The sequence below is a fragment of the Loxodonta africana genome, chromosome 9 (assembly GCF_030014295.1).
Source record: "Loxodonta africana isolate mLoxAfr1 chromosome 9, mLoxAfr1.hap2, whole genome shotgun sequence".
NCBI classification, from domain to species: Eukaryota; Metazoa; Chordata; class Mammalia; order Proboscidea; family Elephantidae; genus Loxodonta; species Loxodonta africana.
In genome coordinates, this window is record NC_087350.1 from 35,261,299 (window position 1) to 35,288,900 (window position 27,602).

General features: G+C 42.8%; 2 protein-coding genes across 5 annotated transcripts in view; one reads left to right on the plus strand and one right to left on the minus strand.

The window, feature by feature from the left end:
* The window catches only part of OSTF1 (osteoclast stimulating factor 1), a 63,770-nt gene extending 36,900 nt beyond the window's left edge, over positions 1-26,870 (minus strand). Inside the window, exon 1 of the mRNA XM_003407349.4 lies at positions 26,577-26,870. Coding sequence (XP_003407397.1) covers positions 26,577-26,610 — 34 coding nt within the window. The 5' untranslated portion in view covers positions 26,611-26,870. The remainder of the gene's footprint in view (positions 1-26,576) is intronic.
* Positions 26,871-27,018: 148 nt separating this feature from the next.
* Positions 27,019-27,602, plus strand: part of NMRK1 (nicotinamide riboside kinase 1) — a 42,134-nt gene continuing 41,550 nt past the window's right edge. For all 4 annotated transcript variants that reach the window (XM_023544741.2, XM_023544742.2, XM_064291218.1 and 1 more), the window contains exon 1: positions 27,019-27,303. The gene's annotated coding sequence lies outside the window, so the exon portion shown is untranslated. The remainder of the gene's footprint in view (positions 27,304-27,602) is intronic.

Sequence of the window (27,602 nt, forward strand, 5' to 3'; positions counted from 1 at the left end):
TTCACCCTGCCCCTATAAAGACAGGGTGAGTCTACTAGTCATCAGCCAAACCCTGTATTTTCTTCTGGAGCTTGGCTGATTTCACTAAACAAATTCTTGTCCATCGGGATTGAGGCAGGTGAACTGGCAGGAAGGGAATTCGGGACAGGCAAAGGGCAAGAGAATTTTCTGCTTCTGAGTATGCAAATAGAATATGTATTCGTGCACCTCTGAGGACTTAAAACAACACTGAGAAGGACTTTTGGCTTACAAAGTTGAATACACAATTTCTAATCTATTTTCTGTTGGTTAAGGAGTGGAGGAGAAGCTTCTAGAGAGTCATGAAGTCAGCAAGATAGCATTAAAAAAGGGAAGGCTAGTGGTCATGATAGATAACAACATAAGACAAGCAACAAGAGAAGCAACTATTCAAAATATCAGACCTTAATCATCAGATAATTTCATTTATCTTCTGTTTAAGAAAGTTAGGAAGCATGAGACACTTTGTATGGACTTCATTTATAACGGCTATGATAACCAACACATACCCACTACGGTGGTTAAAAGTAAAAATACTGACAGTATTAAGTGTCACCAAGGATACAGAGCAACTGATTTCTCAAGTGCTGCAGTGAGAGTGTGAACTGGTACAGCCCATGCAGAAAGTTGTTTGGCAGTAGTGGTAACCCAGTTTTCACAAATCGTAACAGGCCTTTGAAATCTTAAATTACATTTCTGGGAAGCATACATAACTAGAATACCCGCTAGAGTATATTTTTGCAGGACTAAAATACTGCATATAAAAATAGCCCCTCCCTAGCTGTTTCACTATTCCAAATACAGGGAGTCTTAACATTTTTAAACTGCAGATCATGACCAACCAATAGAACATGAGCCTAAGTGGCTTTTAAAAAAAAAAATTAAGTAGAACAGAAAAGATCAGAGTACACTGTACACAATAAGTACAGTTTTGTGAATTTTTTTGTTTCACTGAGGTGGACAAATGAAGGACAGATGGATGTTTACTTTAGAAATTTACCAAATCCACATTTTGGCATAATGTCAAATGGTCATACTATTAAAATCCATAACAGGCAGGAACCACGATTCCTCAGCACTGTCGACGGCATCCTGCTGGACTTTTCAACACTAGACAAATGTTCTACTTACGATGGAGACAGGGAAGATATTCTGCACTAGCTCTGCCAGCACAGCTATTCCTGTGGTGGTGTTACCACCAACTTCCTAAGCTCTCCTTCCTCCCAAGTAGAAACTGGCTGAGGGCAAGACTTATCTTCTCTTCATCTCTTCTGGGCTTGAAGATTTGCTTAACGGCAATGATGCGATTACACTGAAGGCAATCCCGCAAAGGACAGAATGACCTTCCAAAAGTTATTTGCTATTGCAACCTGTCAATGTTAATTCTCAATCTATCTCTATAATTTTTTATATGGGCATAGTAATTACTTCTGTACATAATATTTACAGCCTCGCAATCGTCATTACTAATTGCAATATCTTATTCTTCCAATAATAAACATACATTTTTTTTTAAAAAAAGAAGGCCTAGCCACACTACCTTATCAAAACCAAACTCCTTGCAGTCAAGTCGATTTCAACTCATAGCGACCCTATAGGACAGAGTAGAACTGCTCCACAGGATTTCCAAGGAGTGGCTGGTGGATTCAAACTGCCGACCTTTTACTTACAATAAATAAATAAATAAATATATGTTTATTCTTCCAACTGACTGAGAGCATTTCATACATAAAGCACACAAAAAGACATTGGGACTAAATTACATTCAGAATGTTTACTTGCTTTTCAATGTGAATATTAAGATACTAACAATAAATCTAAATGGCGTGCCTCATTCGGATTACTGGTGCTGCTGCAATGACTAGACATAATGGTAGCCTACACAATCTACCCTCCACGCGTCTGTCATTTTTTTGTACCGTGGGGGCTTGTGTGTTGCAGCCATGCTGGAAGCTATGCCACTGGTATTCAAATACCAGAAGGGTCACCCATGGCAGACAGGTTTCAGCTGAGCTTCCAGACTAAGCAGATAGGACTATATAAAGAAAAATAGGGCATCAAGATTGGAGGAAGACTCATTAACAACCTGCGTTATGCAGATGACACAACCTTGCTTGTTTAAAGAAGACCTGGAGCACTTACTGATGAAGATCAAAGATCACAGCCTTCAGTATGGATTATACCTCAACATAAAGAAAACAAAAATCCTCCCAACTGGATCAATAAATAACATCATGTTAAAGAGAGAAAAGACCGAAGTTGTCAAGGATTTCATTTTACTTGGCTCCATAATCAACACCCATGGAAGCAGCAGTCAAGAAATCAAGCCTCAATGTGTTCCGCAAATCAGCTGCAAAAGACCTCTTTAAACTGTTGAAAAGCAAAGATGTCACGCTGAAGACTAAGGTGCACCTGACCCAAGCCATGGTGTTTTCAATTGCTTCATATGCATGTGAAAGCTGGCTGATGAAAAAGGAAGACAAGAACTGATGCCTCTGAATTGTGTTGTTGGCGAAGAATACTGAATATACTATGGACTGCCAGAAGAACAAATAAATCTGTCTTGGAAGAGGTAACAACCAGAATGCTCCTTAGAAGCAAGGATGGCGAGACTACGTCTCACAACATACTTTGGACATGTTATCAGGAGAGACCAGTTCCTGGAGAAGGACATCATCATGCTCGCTAAAGCAGAGGGTCCTTGAAAAAGAGGAAGGCTTTGAACAAGACAGACTGACACTGTGGCTGTAACAATGGGCTCAAGGATAACAATGATTGTGAGGATGGCGCAGGATCGGGCAGTGTTTCATTCCATTGTATATAGGGTTGCTATGAATCAGAACTGACTCGACAGCACCTAAGAACAACAAAAACCAACACGTAATCTACAATTTCTGCTCAAGCACAAGTCTCGCTGTCCCTTCCAAATCAGCCAAAGCTAAACGGAAGGTTTTTGTAGAAAATCAAAACTAATGCAAACTTCTACATACCCCTATTTATTCCTATGGCGCACTGTGTTCGTGTGTGTGTGTGTGTGTGTGCGCGCATGTGTATCTTTGTACATACTGGGTGTTAGAGTAAAATAAGAAGCCCTGGTAGCACAGTGGTTAAAGCACTCAGCTTCTAACCATAAGGTCAGTAGTTCAAACCCACTAGCCCACTCCGAGGGAGAAAGACAGGCAGTCTGCTTCTGTAAAGATTTACAGCCTTGGAAGCCTTACAGGATCGCTGTGAGGCAGAATTGACTCAAAGGCATTGCGTTTGGTTTTTGGTTTAGAGTAAAATATTTATCTCACTGAAGGTCAAGGTTAAAAAAAAAAGTTTGAAAGCTACTGGTTTAGACTATCTGATCAAATTAGGGCTCTGCTACAGGGCTCTGAAATGAATGAATAATATTTCCTCTACTTTGCAAATTTTAAGATTCTCCTAGTATTTTTTTTAATCCCTCTTCCATCCCAAACAGGCAATAGTTACAACCAATCTTAGCGTTTTCAAAGAGGAAGAGTAGTAGAATTAATCCAACAAGGGAAAAATCCCTGGAAAATAAGAATTTACCACAGATATACATTTCTTGCATTTGCCCCACAGAATATTAATCTTCTTAATTTATATTTCCCGGGTACAAAAAAAAAAAGTCACTACCTCCAAATATTTTTAAGTAAAAGTGTTAATGTTACTTCTGCTAGTCATATGTAAATTATTTTGTTAAACATGCATGATGAAACAGGGTGTTCTCCGCTCAAAAACAAAACGGGAGGTGTCTATGATGGTATCCAAGAGTCAAGGCCATCATTTCGAAGCCTGGGGTGAAAGGAAACAGCTGTGTTCTGTTTGGCCAATACAGGGCTCCCCTGGGCTTTGTGGATTCCAACGCCCACAAAATGAGGCGATTAGCACACAGAACAGCTTTCTTGGTCTACGTCTCTAGCTAGCCATGTCATTCCACAAAAGCTCATTGCTCCTGAAAATACAAAGAGGTGGTAATCCCTGACAAGAAGATGATAATGTGGGCGTAGCAGCCTCCACAAGTTTCCGATGTAAAGAGTACGTTTCTTCCCTCACACTTCTATTCTTGAATTAACTAATTCAAATCTAATCGATTCTGTTGGCATATATACCGTTAAAGGATATTACTAATAGAAAAGATTATAAACATAAAATTTGCATTCCCTGCACACTCAAATACTACCTCTTCCCTGCTGTCTCCTCATATAATCCAAAGGAAAAAAAAAAAAAAAAAACCTCAAGAATTTGAAATGTCTTGATCTCAGCTGCAGTAATGGCAGACTCATTAAAAACAGTAGTCAGTGTGTTTTCTGACAAGAGGGTTCTGTTTATTAACAGTGTGCCTTTCTAATCCTTTTTTTTTTTTTTGGCTTTGCTTATACTTTTCAGTGCCTTTCAGCAAACTTGGTTACATTTACATCTTGAAGGAACACGACTCCTAGTTATTTTTATTTCTTGTACATACTCTTACAGAAAAGTCCCAAAAAGCGGGGTTCAAAGTTTCAAATGACAAGCTTTTTGCCAACTATGTCCTGACTGGCTAAAAAATCAGAGAAAGAGAGTATTGAATTGTGTCTCCCCAAAATATGTGTTGAAATCCTAACCCCTATCATCTACGGATATAATTCTATTTGGAAATAAGGTTTTCCTTGTTTTGTTAATGGGGCTCTAACAGTGTAGAGTGTGTCCTAAGCCTAATTACTTCTGAGTTACAGAAGCAGCAAAGAAACGGAGACAAGTGACCACAAACTGGGGAAGACAAATGCCACGTGAAGATCACCAAGAAACCGGAGCTACAGAAGCTGAAAAACAACAACAAAAAAAAGTCTATTGCCATCCAGTCGATTTCCAACTCATAGCAACCCTATAAGACAGAGCAGAACTGCCCCACAGGGTTTTCAGGGAGCAGGTGGTGGATTCGAACTGCTGACTCTCTGGTTAGCAGTCAAGCTCTTAACTGCTGCGCCACCAGTGCTCCACAGAAGCTGAAACAAGGATTTTCCCCAATTGCTGAAAGGGAGCCTTCTCCTATAGCTGGTGCCCTGAATTCAGACTCCTAACCTCCTAAAACTGTGAGAAAAATAAATTAATTTTCCTTAAAGCCACCACCTGTGGTATTTCTGTTCCAGCAGCACTAGGAAGTTAAAAAAAAAAAACACTCTTTAAAGGCTTTTCATCCCAGGGCAAACTGCTTCCAAAGTCAGCTTGATGAGACCATGGGAAATAATGGAAGAAAATGCTTTCTTTCTGTCCTTGGAATTTAGAAAAAAGACTACAATGGTAACATCACTTTTGAAAAACACAAGAAGACCAAGTGCCAACCCATGACATTTAGGCCTGCTTTTGTATGGCCCGTGAGCTCAGAATGGTTTTGACATTTTTAAATGGTTGGGAGGAAAAATTATAATAATAATTTTTCGTAACACATGAAAATCATCTGAAATTCAAATTGCAGTGTCCATAAATAAAGTGAATTGGAACGAAGCCACGCTCATTTTTGCTTCTGTATGCCTACGGCTGCTTTTGCACTATAATGGCAGACTTGGGTAGCTGTAACAGAGACCATATGTGGCCCGCAAAGCCTAAAATATTTACTATTTGGTCCTTTACAGAAAATGTTTGCTGATCCCTACCCTATGATCCCCATTTCCAGTAAGCAAAAAGACAAAAAGAGCATCATGTCATAACGTGAAGAGCTGCAATTCCAAATTTACCCCTTACCGACCCCATAAGCACCCTGGGCTTGAGCTTCCTGCTATAGGAAATGATGTGCTTAGGCCAGGGCTTCAAACCGGTTCATTTCAGTTCCAAATTCCCAGGACTTTATACATAAGAATCACCTGGGGATCTTGTTAAAATGTAGATTTAGATTCAGTATATCTGGGATGGAAAAGCAAATTCTCAGCAGGGAACTTGTGAGAAATACAAACTCTCAGCAGGGGTTTGAACTCCAGAGTTGAGCAAATGACTCCATACATCCAAGACTGTTGTTTTTGTTGCTACCTGCCATCAAGTTGGTCCCCAATTCATGCTGACCCCATGTACAATGGAACAAAACATTCCAGACCTGAACCATCCCATGATGCACTGCAGATCAGATCTTTGTGACCCATGGGGTCTGACTGGATGATTTTCAGAAGTAGATCACCAGGCCTTTCTTCCTGATTCCAGCTTAGTCTGGAAGCTCTGCTGAAACCTGTTCAGCATCATAGCCACACACCAGCCTCCAATGACAGATGCCTGGTGGCGGTACATGAGGCACACTGGCCAGGAATCAAATACGGGTTTCCCACATGGAAGGCAAGAATTCTACCACTGAACCACCATCCGTGACTCCAAAACCCATTGCCACTGAGGCAATTCCAACTCATAGCGACCCTACAGGACAAAGCAGAGCTGCCCCACAGTTTCCAAGGCTGTAAATCTTGATGAAAGCGGACTGACATATCTTTCTCCCACAGAGCGGCTAGTGGGTTAGAACCATCGACCTTTCAGTTAGCGGCCAAATGTTTAACCACTGTGCCACCAGGGATCCTTTCACCCGAGATTAGGAATAGAAAGTTCCCTAACCTAAACTCCCTAAACACAAACTAAATTACTCATCTAAGATCACGTTTACAAGACCCTTACCATGTGCCAAACTCTGCAAAGCATTCACTTGCAAAAACTCATTTAATTCCCAAAATATTTGCTTGTGAAGAAAATATCTTATTCACCCTGTTTTCATCAGTTGAGAAAACTGAGGCTTAGAGAGAGTACCCACCTAGCCAGGTTACAGATAGGAAGTGGCAGGGATGGGTTTAAGTTCAGGCCATCTGGTCCCAGGGCCCAAACTCAGAACACTCTGGACTGGCATCAGAAAGAAATGAACTTGTAATGCTGGCACTATGGGATTAAATGAGACCAAAGTAATGTGTTAAAGTACTAAATATGAAGGATCCCTGGTGGCGCAATGGTTAAGTGCTCAGCTACTAACCAAAAGGTTGGCAGCTGAAACTCACCAATCGCTCCATGGGAGAAAAGACCTGGCAATTTGTTCCCATAAAGAGAGGGCTCCAAACTGGTTCATTCCAGTTCAAACTCCTGCTGCTAATTTGCATTTCCAACAAGTTTCTGGCTGAGAATGGACATTTCTTACAAGTTCCCGGGAAGTGATATATGAGAATCATCTGGGGATTTTGTTAAAATATAGATTCTGATTCAGTATATCTGGGATGCAAATGCAAATTCTCAGCAGGGAACTTGTTAGAAATGCAAATTACCTGCAGGGGTTTGAACCAGAACAAACTGGTTCAGAGCCCTGCATAAAGAGTGTATGCTAGAAAGCCCCACGGGGCAGTTCTACTCTGTCCTATAGAGTCTCTATGACCCAACAGCACAAAACAACAACAAAGTACTAAATACAGTTCCTGACACATTGTATGTGCCCGTATATGTTAGCTATTATTAACTGCTATGAATTTTTACCTTTTTATCAGGTTTATTCCTGGTGTCATTGTTCTTACTGGCAAGTCAAAAACCAAAAGCTAACATTGCTGTTGACTCAATTCCATCTCATAGTAACATCTTTCTCCTGAGGAGCTGCTAGGGGGTCTTGAACTGTTGACCTTTAGGTTAGCAGCTGATGGCTTAACCAATGCACCACCAGAGTTCCTCCCAATATGCCAACAGGAGAATCTTAATGCTTTTGTTAATCAAACAAAACACAACACCTAACATTATGTCCCCTGTTGTTGTTGTGTGCCAACTCATAGCGACTCTACATGATAAAGTAGAGCTGCCCCATAGGGTTTCCTAGGCTGTAATCTTTACAGGAGCAGATCGCCAGGTCTTTGCTCCCTTGGAGTGGTTGGTGGGTTCAAACCGCATACTTTTCACCTAGCGGCTGAGCACTTAACCACTGTGCCACCAGGGCTCTTTTATGTCCCCTAGTGGCTATGAAAGAATTAAATGTTAAGTTTAAAGTTATTGTTTTTGAAACCTATGGCTATGAATATAGAATTAATAAAAAAATATATATATAAGCATGTAAATATATTATATATACCGAACTTCAGGCTACCATAATAAAGAAAAGGCTCATCGTGTCCGTTAAAAATTAGTTTTTTGTGCTAGCAAGTGGCCATCTAAGATCCATCAATTGGTCTCAACGCACCTGGAACAAGGAGGAATGAAGAACACCAAAGGCACAAAATAATTATGAGCCTAAGGGACAAAAAGGACCACATAAACCAGAGACTACATCAGCCTGAGACCAGAAGAGCTAGATGGTATCTGGCCACAACCGATGACTGCCCTGACAGGGAACTCAACAGAGAAACCCTGAGGGAGCTGGAGAGCAGTGGGATGCAGACCGCAAATTCTTGTAAAAAGACCAGACTTAATGGTCAGACTGGGACTGGAGGAACCCTGGAGGCCATAGACCCCAGACCTTCAGTTACCCCAGGGCAGGAACCATTCCCAAAGCCAACTCTTCAGACAGGGATTGGACTGGAACAGGGGATGGAAAATGAGACTGGTGAAGAACAAGCTTCTTGGATCAAGTTGACACACAAGACTATGTTGGCATCTCCTATCTGGAAGGGAGACGAGAGGGCAGAGGTGGCCAGAAGCTACCCGAATGTACACGACGGGAGAGAGTGGAGGGAAGTACTGTGCTAGCTCATCAGAGGGCAATTAGGAGTGTATAGCAAGGTGTGTGTAAATTTTTGTATGAGAGACAGACCTGATACGTAAACTTTCACTTAAAGCACAATAAAAATTAATTTTTAAAAAATTAGTTTTTTGGGGATACACTCATGTTTTGCTATTATATAAAAAAGGCTGGTAAAATTATACATACAATCAGTTATGTAAAGCAAAAACATGCAAGAAAAAAACTGGAAAGAAACATCAAAATGCTAACAGTTATCTATGGGTGGTAGAAATTTGAGTCATGTTTCTTTTCTTCTTTATTTTCCAATTTTTCTACAATGAATAGGAATGTCATATATAGCCAGGAAAAAAAAAAAAAAGGTGTTCTCTTTTAATGCCCTACTGAAGGAAAATACACAAGTTATTTGTATTTTATTAGCAGAGTATTTATTAATATGATTTCTCCTTTGTTCTCTTTGGCTTCCTGACCTCACCACGGGCGGGGGGGGGAGAAATGGGTGAAAGGTAAGCAACTACAATGCCCACTAAGCTCACAAAACTGAGAGAAACTACAAGTGACACGTAAGCCACTGACACGTCAGGGAGGCTCCTTGCGTCAGCGTAGGCTCACAGACAGCGACATCTAGCCTGATTTGGGGAAGATAATGGCAGTTGCCCAGGCAAAGTGGGGCAGGGTAGAAAATCTAAAAACAAACCCAATGCCGTCGAGTCATTTCTGATTCATAGTGACCCTACAAGACAGAGTAAAACCGCCCCATAGGGTTTCCAAGGCTGTAATCTTTACAGAAGCAGACTGCCACATCTTTCTCCCGCAGGATGGCTGGTGGGTACGAACCACCAACCTTTTTGGTTCCAAACCAAAACCAAACTCACTGCCGTCGAGTCGGTTCCGACTCACAGCAACCCTATGGTTAGCAGTTCCAAAACACAGAGCACTACAAAGACACAGAGGAGCTGGAGGACAGGGAGAGGGGTCATGGCAGGTCAAGAAGATGAACATGCCTGGAACCTGGGGTGGGAAATGGTGAGAGGCTGGGGTGGGGGACTAAACGGTGATGAACACAGGCTAGTTGAAGGGATTCTGAAACCAAATATATTTCATGTCAGGGCCCAGAAAAAACGCACACTCATAAAACAAAAAAAGTTTCGCAAAAAGCACTTACCCTTACTTTGGCTGATTCACCCTGATACTTTCTCTTCTTATTCTATTTTTTTATTCTTCTCCTTTTTTTTTTTTTTTAAGATGCTAATCATAGCCAACTAAACTCATTTCCTGACCTACTTCTAGATCACCACGCACAGGCTGAAAAAAACAGCAGGCCAGGGCATTTGGTAAATGAATGCGTGTAACCAGTGTCTGGACACTAAACAGAAAATCTACAGATTTAGACATCTGATACTCTTGGCAATAATAAAATGCTTTCATAATAGATTAACGAGTGATCTTAGCCCTCTATAAAGACAGATCCTAGCAATACAACAAATGTCTCCTTTATTTTTCATTTATAGCAGAACCCATTTAAAAACTGGTAAAATGACAGGGGTATACACTGTATCTGTTATGGGTTTAATTATGTCTCAAAGAGATTTGTTGAAGTCCTAAGCCCAGCTACCTTGGGAACGTACCCTTATTTGGAAATAGGGTTATCGTGGGATCATAATGAAGTAGGATGGGCCCTAATCCAATATGACTGATCTCCTTATAAGAAGAGAAGAGATACCGAGGGATAGACACAGTAGGAAGACGGCCATGTGAGGACAGAGGCAGAGATTGGAGTTATGCTGGTGTAAACCACGGAACATCTGGGGCTACCAGAAGCTGGAAGAGACCAGGAAGCATCCCCTAGAGTCTTCAGAAAATGCAAGGCCTTGCCGGCAGCCTGAATCCATACTTCTAGCCTCCAGAACTGTCAGACAATAAATTTCTGTCATCATAAACCATCCAGTTTGTGGTGCTTTGGTACAGCAGTCCTGGGTAATTCATGCAGTATCTAAGAAAAACAAAAAAAGAACTACAGCTTAAGTGAGGTGCTCAATCAAAGCTTACCCGATGGACTCATCCATGGCTAAAGGGACAAAGGACTAAATCTGTAGCTGAGGGCATTTTACTGTTTCCGGTTAATACTACAAACTCTGGATGTGTGAGATAGATTATCCAACACCAGAAGAAAAAATTAGAAAGCAAAGAATAAGCAATAACTCTGAAAACTAAGCCCCTCCCAGTTGAGAAAACAGAAGGATTCAAGTTTGAGTCTCTTGCAGAGCACGCACAAGGAATTTCACAAAAGTCCCCACCACAAAATATAAAAGAACTCAAATCAAGAAAGCAGGTTCAGAGAAGCCACCTAGAGAAAACCAACAAGATGTCTAACACGTTAATTTCCTCCAAGATCACCTCCATTACTAAGACAACAGCCTTTAAACGGTTTCCCAAGCTGCATCGTCTCTCAGGTCAAAGCAACACTACTTCACAAGGTTTGTGTTGTGTTCTAAGGGTCATGTTCTTACAACACTTCATAAAGTGGCCACGCTTGCCTGGTCCAAGTTTCCTGGACATTATGCCTCAGGCTGGAGCTTTGCCCATCCACCATTCCAGGGTTTGACCTGGCACCCAGCTGAAGTCTTAGCACAGGGCAGCACTGATGGTAGGATGCCCCCAAGAAGTGAGCTGCAGAGCTGGGCAGACCTCAGCTCCTTCTCTCAGCTGGGCCTTGGTCCTGGAAGTCTAGACTGTTTATGGAGAGGAGGGGCCAGAGAGAAGCCATAAAGGGTCTGAGAAGCCCTGAGGACTCCAAGTGACTCCCAGAAAAGGCCAGGGGAGAATCTCAACTCAAAGAAATGTCCAGTGATTTTCCCAAACCAGATCAGGTTTCAAGAGGAGGAAGAGGGACGCAACAGAATAGAGTCCTTTAGGATTTCCCCTAGAGAATGACTGGGCCTGACATGAAAATCTGTGGTTTTCTAGGGCTGTAATAAAACAGGATGTAGAGAGGGTCAGCGAAAAAGAGGAAGACCTTCAACAAGATGGACTGACACAGTGGTTGCAACAATGGGCTCAAACATAGCAGCGACTGTAAGGATGGCACAGGAGTGGGCAATGTTTCATTCAGTTGTATATAGGGTCGCTACGAGTTGGAAGTGACTCAATGGCACCTAACAACAATAAAACAGGGTAAGTTACAGCAGTTTTCTGGTGGAAATTTCCCTTTCTCTCAAGGCCTGGGTTGTAAAAACACCTTGAGGATCAATACTTGAATTCAGTGCCTAAGCTCTCAGTTACCCCAGGGCTGCAAGGCACCCCTCCACACCCCCCCGGACATTGCATATCCTCGCTGCCATTTTTTTTTTTTTCCTCATGATGGATCCCCAGAAGATTTTTTTATCTTTTTATGAATATGGCATTAAGGGTGGAAAGGAGGGGAGGATTGAGACAGTAATTTGCCTTTGGAGTCCCTGGGTAGTGCAAATGGTTAAAACGCTTCTCTGCTGCTAACCAAAAGGCTGGAAGTTCAAGTCCACCCAGAGATGCCTAGGAAGAAAAGCCTGATGATTTACTTCCAAAAAATCAGCCACTGCAAGCCCTATGGAGCACACTTCTACTCTGACACACGTGGGATCCCCATGAGTCAGAGACAACACGACAGGAACTGGTTTTGTTAACTGGTTAATTTGCCCTTAAACTTCTAGGAATGCCCTTGTCCCCTCCTAAACCCTTGAGACTGCAGAACTATTTGCTGTTTAAGACATGGATGGGTTGACAGTGAAAATGATCTCTCTGCCCACAGGGACAGAGAAGGAAAACTCAGCGCTCTCAAGGGCAGTGGCTTTCCACCAGCATGCAATGGTTGTCTAAATTACAGGCTTTCATAATAATTACTAGGAATTTGCTCTCCTTCAATACCCACTGTCCAGCTGCCAAAGTAACCTACCATCTCTTGTCATTTGTCCTGACAAACTGTAATTCTTTATCTTTGGTTTTAAAGATATTTTAGCAGAAAATTAATACTTAAAAGCACTATAAAAAAATTTAACTACTAATGGAATTATTTTTGAGTGCCAAAGTTATAGCAGTAACAATTATTCCCATCAATACAATTCTATGTCCTTAAGTTTACCAAAACCCCTATAAATTTATAAAACCAAAAACCAAACCCGTTGCCGTCGAGTAGATTTTGACTCATAATGACCCTATAGAACACAGCAAAACTGCCCTACAGGGTTCCCAGGGAACAGCTGGTGGATTCGAACTGCCAACCTTTTGGTTAACAGCCAAGCTCTTAACCAGTGTGTCACCAGGGCTCCATAAATATATAAATGTTCTTTTATTTTTTATTTTTTTGCTTTCTTGTATGAGAGCGATGGGAGGACTGAGAAACACTCTCTTAGGGGAAGACTCATCATTCCTCTTCTACAGAGAAGCACTGAATACCCTGTCCCCTGGAATTAAACATGAGAATTTCTATAAAGCAAGGTCTGAACTTGAATCCATGGCATGAAACTGTACCTCCAAAGAGATAGGAAAAAATAAGATGGAAGGAGGATCCTGAATGAGATTCTGCACAAAGAGTCCATTTCTAAAAACTAACAGAAGACATCTCTCCTTAGATTTCAGATCTGCAGAGTCGACGTCCTTGAGCTAATTCAACTTTACATATTTTCCAAACATAATAGTTCTCAACGTCTTAGTGGCCTTGAGTGAACAACTACATTTTGTAAGGATCTCATTGGAACCGGAATGTGTACAGCCCGCGAAGGAGTCGCTGGGTAGCACAGATAGTCAAGGTTAAGCGCTGGGCTACTAAGTGAAAGGTTGACAGTTCAAACCCATTCAGAGACAACTCGGAATTAGCCTTGGCAATTTGTTTCCAAAAGGTCACAGCCTTGAAAACTCTATGCAGCAGTTCTGCTCCATACGCATGGTGCCGCCACGTGTAAGAACTGACTACAGCAACTCACAACCACAAAGCCTCAGACACATTCCTGCGGGCCAGCCCCAGTGTCCTCCTCCTCTAGGCAGCTGCAGGAAATGCTGGCCTATACAGATAGAGCCTAAGTGCAATTAAAAAAAAAAAAGTGCAATTAGATCAGGCCTAATTATTAATATATTATGCCACCATTCTACCCCTCATCCCATCCTTGCTTCTCGCTCTCTGTTTGGTTGTCATGGAAATCTGAACTTATGAAAAGCCCTTAAGGTACTTACTTCCTCTACACGTTTGTATTCCCATGCCACTGAGAATTGGGAGGAGTAGGGCAACCGGTAGGGGAACTGATCGAAACATCCCTGGAGTCTATGAGAGTAAGCACATGATGAAATTATTCGGAAATCTGAGAAATTGATTGACAGGCCAGTCTAAGGCAATGAAGAAGGTTTAGAATCAGAGTTAGAATTAGATGAAAGAACTGATGAAGATAAAGACCAGATAAGGACCAGAGTGGTCTAAGTGATTTACCAAGGTCACCTAGCAATTTAAAAAAAAAAAAGAAAAGGAACCAGAACTTCATTCCCAAACTAACATTTATTTTCCGTCTTTATACTCTGCCTCCCCCTTCACCAACGTATGGCTTGATCCTATAACATACATCCTATTAGCCAGTCTCTACACCTAAAGTAAGGAACCCTGGGGGCACGATGGTCAAGTGGTCAACTGCTAACCTAAAGGTCAGTGGATCAAATCCACCAGCTGCTCCATGGGAAAAAAAATGTGGCAGTCTGCTTCCTTAAAGATTATAGCCTTGGAGCCCTATGGGGCAGTTCTTCTCTATCCTATAGGATTGCTATGAGTTGGAATCAATTCGATGGCAATGGGTAACGCCTAAAGTCCTATCACTAGAGTCTTTCATTTTAAAAGGGAATTCTATGTCTGCCTTGAGCATTATGTGCTTTTAAAGATATATCTAAGATACATGGGATCAAATCGACAACAGCAACTCAAAAGGTTAGACAGGAAGCTTGGGGTGCAGTGCATTTATGTCAATGGGGGAGGAACAACTCAGAAAAGGAGTGTGAGAATGGTTGCACAACTTGAAGAATGTAATCAATGTCACTGAACTGTACATGTAGAAATTGTCGAGTTGGTGTATGTTCCACTGCCTATATTTTCAGCAACTACAACAAAAATAAATTACTAAAAAAGAAAAGGGAATTCTTTTCAGGAATCTTGTTTTTAGTTTATCTTATTTTTTTAAAAGTAAACACCTTTGGGAAGGGAATTACATTAAATCAACGACTGGTTAACACTAAACGTGAATTTGTTAATCATAACGGAATCAGTGCAAATCACCTGTGAACCTCAGGACTCTATGGAATTCAGAGAAAAAACCAAGTTCCAGTTAATCTCAGTGAGGAAAACCAGGATGGTCCTGTTGCAAGATACTCTGGGCATGTGGCCCTGAGGTGCTATAATCAGACTCAAAAAACAACTGGCAATGCCAGACCTCAAAAGTCAGCTCTAGCCATGTCTGTTAAAGGTTGGGGTCTGAAGAAGGAAGGGAGCCAAAAAGGAAATACAACCATGAGTAGACACAGACACAGAGCAGTGACAGGGTCATAGTACATCAGGAAAACACTGGTACTCTTACCCTGATGCCCAAATGTTATGGAGTATGGGTCTTAAGCAGCAAAGAGCAGGCAAATGTCAAGGGATCAGGGCAGATCAAGCAGCAGGTACCCAGGTGCCAGTCATTAACAACAGAGGTTCCTGAGTGGGCATCCAGACATCAAAGAGACCCGGTATCAAGCAAGAGTCAGGAAATGTGCAGGAGCCACTGAGGGGAATAGGGCTCCCACAAAGCCACTTTTAAGTCCTAGGGAGCTTTGTTGTTGGCGTTGCCGTTGTTAGCTGCCATCGAGTCAGCCCCAGCTCATGGTTACCCCACACACAACAGGCTTGGATCACTGCGATCCTTAAAGTTTGGCAGGTTTTGGGAAATAGTTCACCAGGCCTTTCTTCCTAGTCCATCTTAGTTTGGAAGCTCCACTGAAACCTGTTCAGCATCACAGCAACACGCAAGCCTCCACTGACAGATGGGTGGTGGCTGTACTTGGGGTGCACTGGCCTGGAATCAAACGCAGCCTCCCACATGGGAGGCAAGGGCTCTACCACTAAGCCACCACTGCCCTCTCAGGGAGCCTTTAGAGCCTTATTACTTAGGTAAAGAACTGGTCCCAGAGATTGGAAGGGCATTAGGTAAGGACTAGAAACCATGTCAGATTTGACAGGTTCCCTGAAGGAAGTGGGAGTTGCCATAAACAGCAACTCCTATTTCATGTTTCAGATTACTGTAGGCTCAAGTTCTGACTGGCAACTCCTTAGGTGACTTCGATTTAGAAGCTGAGTACAGAGGAGTAAAACAGAATGACTTGTTCCACAATAGAAAAAATAAGGTTGAAAACAATCTCAAATTTGGCACACCATGGAGCATACTAACATTGGAGGGAATGGTTTCTGTTTTAGTGTTTCATAGCCAGTTCCCTTGCTTGAAAAATCAATGAGAATATTTTCAGTTTACATCTGTCACAGGTATCTTCAGACAATGTGGCACTGACTCATCAAAACTATAAACCCCAAATAAGAGCATATTGCCAGACAGAAGACCCTGCAAACCCATGCAGTTAATATTTTAGAGATACAGACGTAAGTGTCTGGTTTTCAAGCAAGGAAGTATGAGGAGACTCTGTGGAATCTTCCAAAGGCCTTGTAGTCTCAGATACCTCCCATCTGTGCCAAAAGGCTAGAGAGGCTTCTCTCAGCCTATCCATCCGCACCTATGTTCAGAAAGCTATGACCCCAAAGTACAGATTTGGTCAGTAAGTTCCTAGAAGACACATAGCCACTCCAAAATACTCTCCAGACTGAAGTCGGTTCTTTGTCACAAGATCATCCTATAGGAGTGAATCACTACGAGTCTGAATTGACTTGACGGCAATGGGTTCGGTTTTGGATTATTGGAGTAAGTTGATTCAAATCTTTTCTTCTGGATAGGGAGCAGGGAATTCTGAAATGAAACCCATGAGTTTCTCAGAACCAAGCAAAAACTCTAGAGTGCAAGGATCCTTAGAGAGTATGACCCTCTCTAGGGCTACCTTCACGTCTTTGGAAGAAGCCTGAAGCAGTTCCACTGAACAAAAAAAAAATCAAACCTGTTGCCACCAAGTCAAATCGACTCATAGCGACCCTACGGGACAGAGTAGAACTGCCCCATAGGGCTTCAAAGGAGCGGCTGGTGGATTCAAACTACCGACCTTTTGATTAGCAGCAGAGCTCTTAATCACTGTACCACCAGGGCTCTAGAGGCAGTCCCAATAGCATGAGTATAAACAGACTTGGTTTCTTTGGCTTTCCTTAATTTAAACTCAAATTACTTTCAGGCTCCCTGGGAATCAAGAGCACCAGAAAAAAAAAAAAAAAAAAGAGCCACATAAGGTAAGTGCGCTCTTCGATCCCAACAATATAAAACCAAAGTACCTTTTCAAATTCTAAGGTACACTAAAGAGTTAAAAATTCCATGATAATCAAAATTCGCAAGTATAAAACTCTCCCCAACTCCCACCCATCAGTAAGCTGAGGTATTTGCCTTATGACTTTCTATAAATTTTACAGATACCTAAACATAACTGGACCAGTAAGCAACATCACTATGAAGAGAGAAAAGACTGAAGTTTTCAAGGATTTCATTTTACTTGGCTCCACAATCAACACCCAAGGAAGCGGCAGTCAAGAAATCAAACAACATGTTGCATTGGGCAAATATGCAAAAGTTTTAAAAAGCAAACATGTCACTCTGAGGGCTAAGGTGCACCTGACACAAGCCATGGTGTTTTCAATCATCTCATATGCGTGCAAAATCTGAACAATGTATAAGGAAGACCAAAGACAAGTCGATACATTTGAATCATGATGTTGGTGAAGAATTCTGAATACACCATGGACTGCCAGAAGAAATGAACAAATCTGTCTTCAAAGAAGTACAACCAGAATCCTCCTCAGAAGCAAGTATAGCGACACTATGTCTCACATACTTTGGACATGTTATCAGGAGGGACCAGTTCCTGGAGAAGGACATTATTCTTGGTAAAGCAGAAGGTCAGTGAAAAAGAGGAAGGCCCTCAAAGAGATGGATTGACACAGTGGCTGCAACAATGGGCTCAAGCATAACAACAATTATGAGGATGGTACAGGACCCAGCAGTGTTTCATTCTGTTGTACACAGGGTCGCTATGAGTCGGAACCAAGTTGACAGCACCTAACAACAACGAAACATAAAGTAGGAAACAACTGGCAAGAATTAGCAAAGAGGAAGTGGCCACAGCCATCCCATCGGTGAATTGCTGAGTTGATTTGAAGCTGCTGACCCACTTTAACCTAAGGCTGTAAACTACACACCCATAACTATTGCTAACACTCTGACAAAGAGATACTCCGGGAAGGAGGCGGCTAAAATGTATCGAACTAAAATCTCATTGTGTGGAGCAATATAGTTTCCCATAAACAGCTACATCAGGTTAAATGGCTTTCTCTTTAATTTGGAACAAATTTCTCTGGTTTGCAGTTCCCTACAGAGAAGCTCAGCAAATCCGCAGTTAGGCAAACGTCAAGTTATTTCATCTCTGCACACACGAAATGACTTTTCCCCCTTTCTGCCTAGCCAACTCTGGAGCTCTGGTACTAGCCGAAAAATTGGCAGCTGAAACCCTCCTGGTGGCTCCACAGGATAAAGACCTGGCAATCTGCTTTTGTAAAGATTACAGCCAGGAAAATCCTATGGGGCAGTTCTACTCTGTCACACAGGGTCACTCGGCACCTAACAACAACAAACTCTTACTCAGCATTCAAGACTCAACTTAGATGTCCCTTCTGTGATACCTTCTCAGCTTCCTTTAGTTCCTTGCCAGCCTTTTGTCCACACCTTGACAATATATCCTATCACTGGCGATATAATGTTTCTGTTTAATTAAGTCATGCTCCCACATTTCTGGTAGGGAGGTAAATTGGTACAACCTCTCAGATGGGCAATTTGGAAACATCTATGAAAAAGACACTTGGTACCCGAAGCTAACTCTTCAAACAGGGACTGGACTGGACTATACCAGGCGCTCCTTGAGAACTCTATGGGGCAGTTGTAGTCTGTCCCAGAGGGTCACTATGAGTAGGAATTGACTTGACAGCAGTGGGTTTGGTTTGGTTTTTTTTTTTTTTATATGACAGAAAATGATACTAGTGAGGAGTGAGCTTCCTAGTTCAAGTAGACACATGAGACTACGTGGGCAGCTCCTGTCTGGAGGTAAGATGAGAAGAGAGAGGGGGACAGGAGCTGGCTGAATGGACACAGGGACTACAGGGTGGAGAGGAGGAGTGTGCTGTCTCATTAGAGGGAGAGTGCTTAGGAGTACACAGCAAGGTATGTATAAGTTTTTGCATGAGAGACTGACTTGATTTGTAAACTTTCAGTTAAGGCACAATAAAAAATAAAGACACGTGGTAAAAAAGAGGGTCACTGAAAACGAGGAAGACCGTCAGTGAGATGGACTGACACAGTGGCTGCAACAATGGGCTCAAACATAACAACGATTGTGAGTGTGGCACAGGACCGGGCAGTGTTTCGCTCTGAGGTACGTGGGGTCGCTATGAGTCGGAACCCGCTCGACGGAACCTAACAACAACAACAACAACATGAAAAAGACAATGCACATAGCCTCTGATACAGCAACCCTGCTGCCAGGACTTTATCCTGTGGATTAATATCTATAAGTAACAAGGCTGTTATTAACACTGTTCATTATAACACAAGACTGGAAACAATCTAAATGCACATTAATAAAGAATTGGTTAAATAAACACAATGGAGTCCCATGCAGCTGTTCAAAAGAACCAGGGACCTCTCTCTCTATTGATATCCGCAATTTCTTTTTTTCCAAGCTGATCTGTTTGACCTGCTCTGGTGGAGAATCTTGACTTGACTGGTCATATCAGCTCACTTTTTTATTTTTAAATGGATTTTGTCTTTTTAAGCAAGTGAGGACAATTTTGGCAATGATTTTCATTGGGCAATAACAGACGGGATGTGTATCAGAAAAGCTCACTGCACTAGTGTATCTAAGTCAGGTCCACAAGAGGCAGAGGGCACCACTATTTTTGGAAGAAAGGGTGCAGCTGGAGCACTGCCTGCCTCCAGCCTTTGCTTCTTTGTGACAAAGCTACAAGCCATGCTTACCACAGTCTCCCCCAACTTCTTCCAGATAAAAAGACTTTATCACGTATCAAGCCTTTACATATCAGCCATGCAAAGAAAGTTTTACAGCTATGTAGTTACAATGGAATAAAAGATTGTTCTTACTCTTAAAAAAGTGTACCATCTAATAAGGAGACAGATATAAGAACAGGGAAGAGTTACAGAAAGCAAATGCAAAAAATACAATTACGCAAGTTAATAAAGGTGGCTGTCCAAAAGAAGTGGGTCTCACCTAATAGAATCCTCAGAGGTTTTTCCACTTTAAGTGCACAGACTCAAGGTAATGCCTGTGTTCCATTTCCAGCTCACACCAGTCACTTTGTAGCTCTGTGGCCTTAAGTAGTTTACTTAACCTTGCTAAGACTTACTTTCTTCATCTGTAAAATGGGAATATTACGACTCACCTCATAGGGATGTTAGAATAATGAAATGAGACCGGGCATAAAAAATGTCTGGCACAGTGTCTGACACATAAAGGTAAAATAAACATTAACTGTTACTATTACCATCAACATCATTCTGAAATTTTCAAGATGTTTCTCAGACTTTACTCTGCTGTCAGGAGTAAATGAAGCATCAAGTTTTTGAAAGAAAACTATTCATGTGCAGAAGAGTTCAAAGCCAAGCCCATACCCTCACCTTTGACTCTTTACTCAGGGGAAAAAAAAATTACATAAAAGTTCAGATCTTTTTAGATGAAAAACTTTTTCCTCCCAAAAGTGTCATTTAAGTAGTATATGTGTGCCTTCTTTCAAGTTTTACGTTTTTACTGTGAATACAAAAGAATCCAAAACACTGACATTTGCTTCTTCAAAGTGTCATGTATTTATTTTCACAAGACATGTGAAATATTCATGTTACTTTGCTTTCACTACCAAGATCAATAAGCCATTTGAACAAAACAGTTAAGGTCAGACATCAGACTTCCAACTACAATGGAACTTAGAATGCGAAGATTCTAAGGTCCAAATTCATTCGATATCCTTTGGTCCATCTGTACATGGAGTCTCGGAACAGCTGCCATCGAGTCAATTCCAATTTGTAGTGACCCTATGGGACAAAGTAGAACTGTCCCATAGGGTTTCCAAGGATGTAATCTTTATGGAAGCAGACTGCCACATCTTTCTCCACTGACCTTTAGGTTAGCAGCTCACAGCTGAGCTCTTTAACCACTGCGCCACCAGGGCTCCTTGTCTCAGAACAGTCTTTAAAAAAGTCTTTGTGAAAACAAAAGTTCTGTCTTGTACTCTCCGGCAAGCCAGCAGCTTCACCCTAATTGAATGACCAGGCTGCTGAGGGTGGCTAAAAGCAGCAAAAGTGCTTGCTAGGTGCTGCTGAGTCGTTTTCTACTCATAGTGACCCCACGTGACAGAGTAGAACTGCTCTAGAGAGTTTTTTCGGCTGTAATCTTTATGGTAGCAGATTGCCAGGTCTTTCTCCCTCGGAGCAGCTCGGTGGGTTCAAACCCCCAACATTTTGGTTCACATCCAAGTACTTTAACCAGTGTGCCACCAAGGCTCCTTAAGTATTATACATGTAAAACTGAAAGGCTAGGCTGGTTCAGAAAAGAGGGGAAAAAAAAGAAACAGTTGCCGTCGAGGTGATTCCGACTCATGGCAATCCTGTCAGAGTAGAACTGTGCTCTACAGGTTTTCAATGGCTGATTTTCTAGAAGCAGATTGCCAGGCCTTTCTTTCAAAATACCCTGGGTGGACTTGAACATCCAACCTTTCAGTTAGCAGCTGATGGTATTAACCATTTACACTACCCAGGGATGCCTTCAGAAGAGGGAAAAGATCTCATAAAGAATGATGGGAAGACTAGAAAATTGCGACACAGCTAGCAGAGTACCGTGGTGGCTCACCTAACAACTGGAGGGCAGCAGATAACAGGGAGTGTTTCAGTGACTGGCCTTGAGTAGCCGTATAGAAAAACAATCACCAAGCAAGGAAAGGTCAGACTGAGACAGAACTGGTTTCTCCAGCAGAGGGTAGACAATACTGCAGAGACTGCAGGAAATATGCCAAACAACAACACACTTAAAACTGAAGCTGGGACAATGTTTTTGCAAGTAATTGTTTTCTTAAAAAATGGATGTGAAGATAAATAAAACCTGGGAAAATATTCACCAAACGTTAATAAGGTCATCAGTATATGATAGGTAGAGATGATTTTTACGTTTTTATTGCTTATCTGCACTGTATTTTTTTAAGTTTTCTATAACAAATTTACTACTTTTATTTTTAATTACAAGATTTTTGAACAAAATGGATGAGATCAGCCACCCAATTGTACATATGCAGTGTTCTAAGATAAAGTCTGTAGCTATGTCAACTTCCCCATCAGTCTCAGGATCCTCACAGATGAGACCTTCTCTTATTGTTCATTGGAACCCTAATGTATAGAAAAACAAAAACCACTACCATTGAGTCAATTCCAACTCATGGTGACCCCATGTGTTACAGAGTTCTCTTGGCTGTAACCTTTAAAGAAGCAGGTTGCCAGATCTTTCTCCCATGGAGATGCTGGGTGGGTTTGAACCACCAACCTTTAGGTTAGCAGCTGATCAAAACCGCTTGTGCTACCCAGGGACCTTCCTAGCATACAGGGCAGACCCTAAAATACAAGCTGCACGTATTAGGAAATGTTTAACGAATGAATTTTAGATGTTGCCAAAAACCCAACAAGGTGACTCTAATATAACATCAGAAAGAAAAGGAAATGAAGTGGCAGGGCTCTTCCTTCCACCAGCGCCTGGCTGGGACTTGCCTGGGCCGCCTCATTTCTGGAATGGTCCCTTGTTAGCGATATGCCAATCACCCCAATAAACACATTAGCCCACATTACAGCATAATGGCCCTTGCTATTAAAATCTTCCAAAGTCATCGGCCCTCCCTCACCTTGCTCCCCTCCTTTTATTACTGCTTATCGAGTTGAGCTATGTTGTTTTGCCCCAATTTTGCCCTGAAGGAAGCTATAAGGAACACAACTATGATGTTCCCTTTTCTTGCAAAGATTTTCAGTCCACTCCAACACTTGAAGAAAACCAATGGGAAAAGTTCGTCTCAGATCTCAGCGCCATTAAAATAACAATCTCTCAGAGAAAGTAGTGTATTTTATTTTTATGAGCACTAGGAGTCTTATAACTCATCTTTTCTCTTTCTGCTTGAAGGTGACAGCCAAATCTTTGGCTCTCCTTCAGTAACATTGCAGGACTGTATGCCTATCTGTAAGCTAATTTTTTCTCTGGTTTCCTCTTATTATTTTCCCCTTCCTCGACATGACCCTGCTGTCTTGATCTTTTTTTTTTTTTTTAAATCTCTCTCAGATGATTTGCATTTTTAGAAGTTCTTGTGGGGATGAGGCAAGGTATAAGCAAATCAAGACACCAAAAAAAAAAAGTATGTAAATACATCCTCACCCCTCAATCCCAAGGGTTGCCTCTATCTCACCCATGTAGCTTGCCTGCAGGATAACAAAGTAAAATTAAGCACCACTCTCCTTGCTGCTCTACCAACTAAGAAGTGACAAGAAGACTCACCAAGGACTAGAGAGGCCCTTTCCTTTCTACTTTCTCCTCACCAACTCTAAAATACATATGACCACTTACGTGAATGGTACAAAATGACATACGGCAGAACGGCACAATGGTTAAGAGCTCAGATTCTGGAGCCGGACAACCTGGGTTCTAATTCTGCTCTCCCTCTACTCCTCACCAGCTGCTGACCTTGGATAAGTTACTTAACCTTCTTGTGCCTTGCCTTCATTTCTCCATGGTGTACACTGTTAAGGTGCTTGGCTGCTAACTGAAAGGTCGGAGGTTCGAGACTACCCAGAGACACCTCAGAAGAAAGTCTGGGGATCTGCTTCCAAAAAATCAGCCACTGAAAACCCTATTGGAGCACAGTTCTACTCTGACACACATGGGGTCACTATGAGTTGGAGCTGAAGCAAGAGCAACTAGAAAAAAAAAGGCAACAAATAATGGACCAACACCACAGAGTTGTTTTGAAATGGCAGCGATAATGGTATCAACCTCGAAGGGTTGTTTTGAGGAGTAAACGAGTGAATGTAGGTTAAAGTGGTTAGACTCATTCCTGGCATACAATAAGTATGGGCCATTACCGTAACAGGACAGTTCTGCTTTCAATTAATTATTAAGCCAGCCCACACAAAGATTCATGTCTGATTGAGAATACTAGTTCTCACTGTAAAGTAGTAAAGTGACAAACTCATTTCTACAGTGGTGACCTTACTGGCATTCAAACCTCATTTATAAATTCGCATGGAGTCAAAGTCCTCTATCAAACAAGTCTCATTCACCCAGTTGCTTTCTGATTTACAGAGTAGGAGAAAGCACTGGGGTCAGAAAACAAGGATGATTCTTGGGAGTGTGTATCCCTAGTTGGATAAGGGATGATCCCTAAACCATACCTGTGCGTGCATGTTTGTGTACACGCACATCACTGTCACTGTCTCTCCAGATGCAGCACCAAAAAAAAAAAAAAAAAGTTGCCATCGCATTGACCCCAACTCATGGCAACCCCACGTGTGTCAGAGTAAGAACTGTGCTTCATAGGATTTTCACGGCTGATTTTTTGGAAGTAGATCACGAGGACTTCCCTCTAAGGCACCTGAGTCGACCTGAACCTTCAACCTTTTCGTTAGCAGTTGAGCAGCACTTTAGTTTGCACCAGCCAGCTACTCAGATGCAGAACCTCCCCCCACTCCCAAAAAATGGCCGAGTCAATTCCAACTCACAGAGACCCTACAGGACATAGCAGAACTGCCCCCACAGGATTTCCTAGAAGTGGCTGGTGGATTTGGTTAGCAGCCAAACGCTTAACCACTGTGCCAGCAGATGCAACACAGACATCACTTAAAATGTCTGGAGATAAAAAGAACCTCATAAACAGCTATTCACGACATTCTCTAAAATACTTTGTTTAGCTATCATTAAAAAAACTCTGCTTCGTTGGATACTTGAGGTCCTGATTTACATCTGAATTTAGAAAGCTGCCACCGCATGCATTAAAAAAAAAAAGCAACAACAACAAAAAAATCATTGCCATCCAGTCGATTCTGACTCACAGCAACTTTATAGGAGTAGAACTGCCCCCATCAGAGTTTCCAAGGAGTAGCTGGTGGATTTGAACTACCAACCTTTTGGTTAGCAGCCAAACACTTAACCACTTTGCCACCAGGGCCTCACCTCATGCATATGTACTTAAAATGCAAATTTCCTCATCAGTTTCCACATCTAATAGAGTCTAACTCCAGTCACACCCTCTGTTCACCCACACCCCAAGGCCTGGGCGGCTTCCTTCACACCCAACCCACCAAAACTTTCGTCTTCAATAAATGACTGTTCCACCCATGCGAACCAAAAAAAAACAAACCCATTGCCATTGAGTGTATTCCGACTCATAGTGACTCTATAGGACAGAGCAGAACTACCCCATAGGGTTTCCAAGGAGCGCCTGGTGGATTCAAACTGCCGACCTTTTTTGATTAGCAGCCGTAGTTCTTAACTACTGTGCCACCAGAGCGAGTAGGTACAAAAATCTTCAATTATAAAGACTTAATACCCCCACTGCAGAGAAACAAAACTGGATAACCATAGAAAAGTTAAAAAAAAAAAAATTCTTAATCCTTGAAACTCTACCTTTGGCAATGAAAGTTACTTCAAAATTTGATGTAAGTTTCAGCCTTTTCTATAATGAAGTTACATGAGATTGGAAGAAGATCCTGGGATTACATTGGAGCCTTTTACCTTGCATTTCCTACATTTTCCGTAATTATCTACCCGAATGAATGTACATAGGACCTCATTTCTGTTACAGTATGGAATTGAAACACCTCAGACTCTTTTTAATTTCTCTTATTTCTCCAGATCACCGAAAATATTCTAGGAACAGAGTCAAAAATTACCAAGGACTATTGGCCAAGATTCATATGGTTTTTGGTTTATCGGTCTCGAAAGCTGCTCTGGGAAATTCAGCAATCTCATCCGCTGCAAATTCATCGCATGGAACTACGACGATAAACTATTCCTTCCCAATACTAACAGCCGAGATTACTCTGCCGCAGCCTAGATTCTTCCTGCCATAAGCACCAGTACAGAGCTTGCTAAAATGCTTCCTAAGATCCCGAAGTCAATTTCATACGCGGCTCCTCTCAAAAGTCCCGAAGGAGCCCCGCTCGCCCACCCCACCCTGCTAGCAGCGCACTTCCCGTTCGCTCTGGCCGGTCAAGAACTCTAACTTGACAGTGACACATATTGAAAAAAGAGGAAGTGGCTAAAAGGCCATTTCAAGAAATATTTAATTTTTTTTTATAAAATGAGATCGATGGCTCTTTCTGCCCGGAAAGCTTCAATGGGACGTAACCACCATACACGCTGTAAAGTTACAGCGAATGACAATGTTGCAAAAAAGAAGGCGACTCCTTTTTAGAAAATAAAAATAAAACCCTCGAAATCCTTCTGCTATCAAAAATGATCTATTCCTTATAGCAAACGCAACAAAGCTAGCAATTCCCACCCTGGTGGGTCCGATCCCGAAAGCGACGCTCGGGGCCGGGGATGTGCCAGGTCTGCCCTGCCAAGTGGCAGAGGAAACGCGGACGAGGAGACGGCCAGGGGACTCGGCAACCACCTTCCTTACCTGGTTTGACTGGTTTGGGTGGAGGCTTCGACATCTCGCTTCCTGGACTGGCAAATCCTAAAGACCACGCACAAAAAGCCAACCAAACTTCCCGTCCGCCGACACTCCAGGGAACCCGAAGTTTCTTTTTGTCTGGTTTGCAGTCCTGCGCCTTCAAGGACCTGCGCCCACTCTTGGTAACAGGAGGCGCGGACGCAGAGCGGCTCCGCCGTGCCCTTCCCCGCCCCGCGGTCGCCAGAGCAGTCCCGAGCGCGCGGCCCGGACGACGAGGAAGTGGCCGCCGCCTCGCCGCGCGCTAATTGGCTCCCGGGCTGGCAGCCCCGCCGCGGCAGGCGCACAGGCGGCGCGCACGGCGGCGCGCGCCGCAGCGGAACCAGCGGAGTCCAACAAGGGCGCCGCAGGCACGGCTAGGATGGCCCCCGCGCGCGCGCCGCTCACTGAAGAAGGCCGGACCCGCGCGAGGTCGCGCGCGCCAGGACACGCTCGCCGAGGCCCCGCCCCGCCCCAACGGGAGGCTGGACCTTGGAGGAGCGTCCGGGCTTAGTAGGAAGGATCCAACCCGTGCCGACGTTTACCTGGGCACCTCCAACCTGGGAGTGGGCTCGGGGAGAGGGGTTGTGGGCCTCTCGGTTAGCGAGCTGTGGGTAGCGGCGGGTTAGTTAGTATCAAGCGCACATTTGGTAATCGCCTCCGCCGCTTAGCTTGGGAGGATTCGAACTGGCGCCAGGTGAGTACCTGCGTGACCCTGCCGCGTCGCGCCCCCTTGCTGTGGCTTGGAGGTATTTCCAGAATGTCCCTGCGCCGGAGTTCAGGACAACATTGGGTTTTGCAGACCCTCTTGGGACTCTTACTACCTTAAACGGCCTAATAAATATCCTGTCCAGGAGAACGTTTACTCATGACGGCGTAGCGCTTTAAGGTCACATAAAAAATAGTAATCTTTAAAATAGGAGTACTGCAGCCAAGATACCGCACTGGTAGTTGGGAGACGTCACTAGGGACGTGTCAGACGGGAGCAGAGTCTCA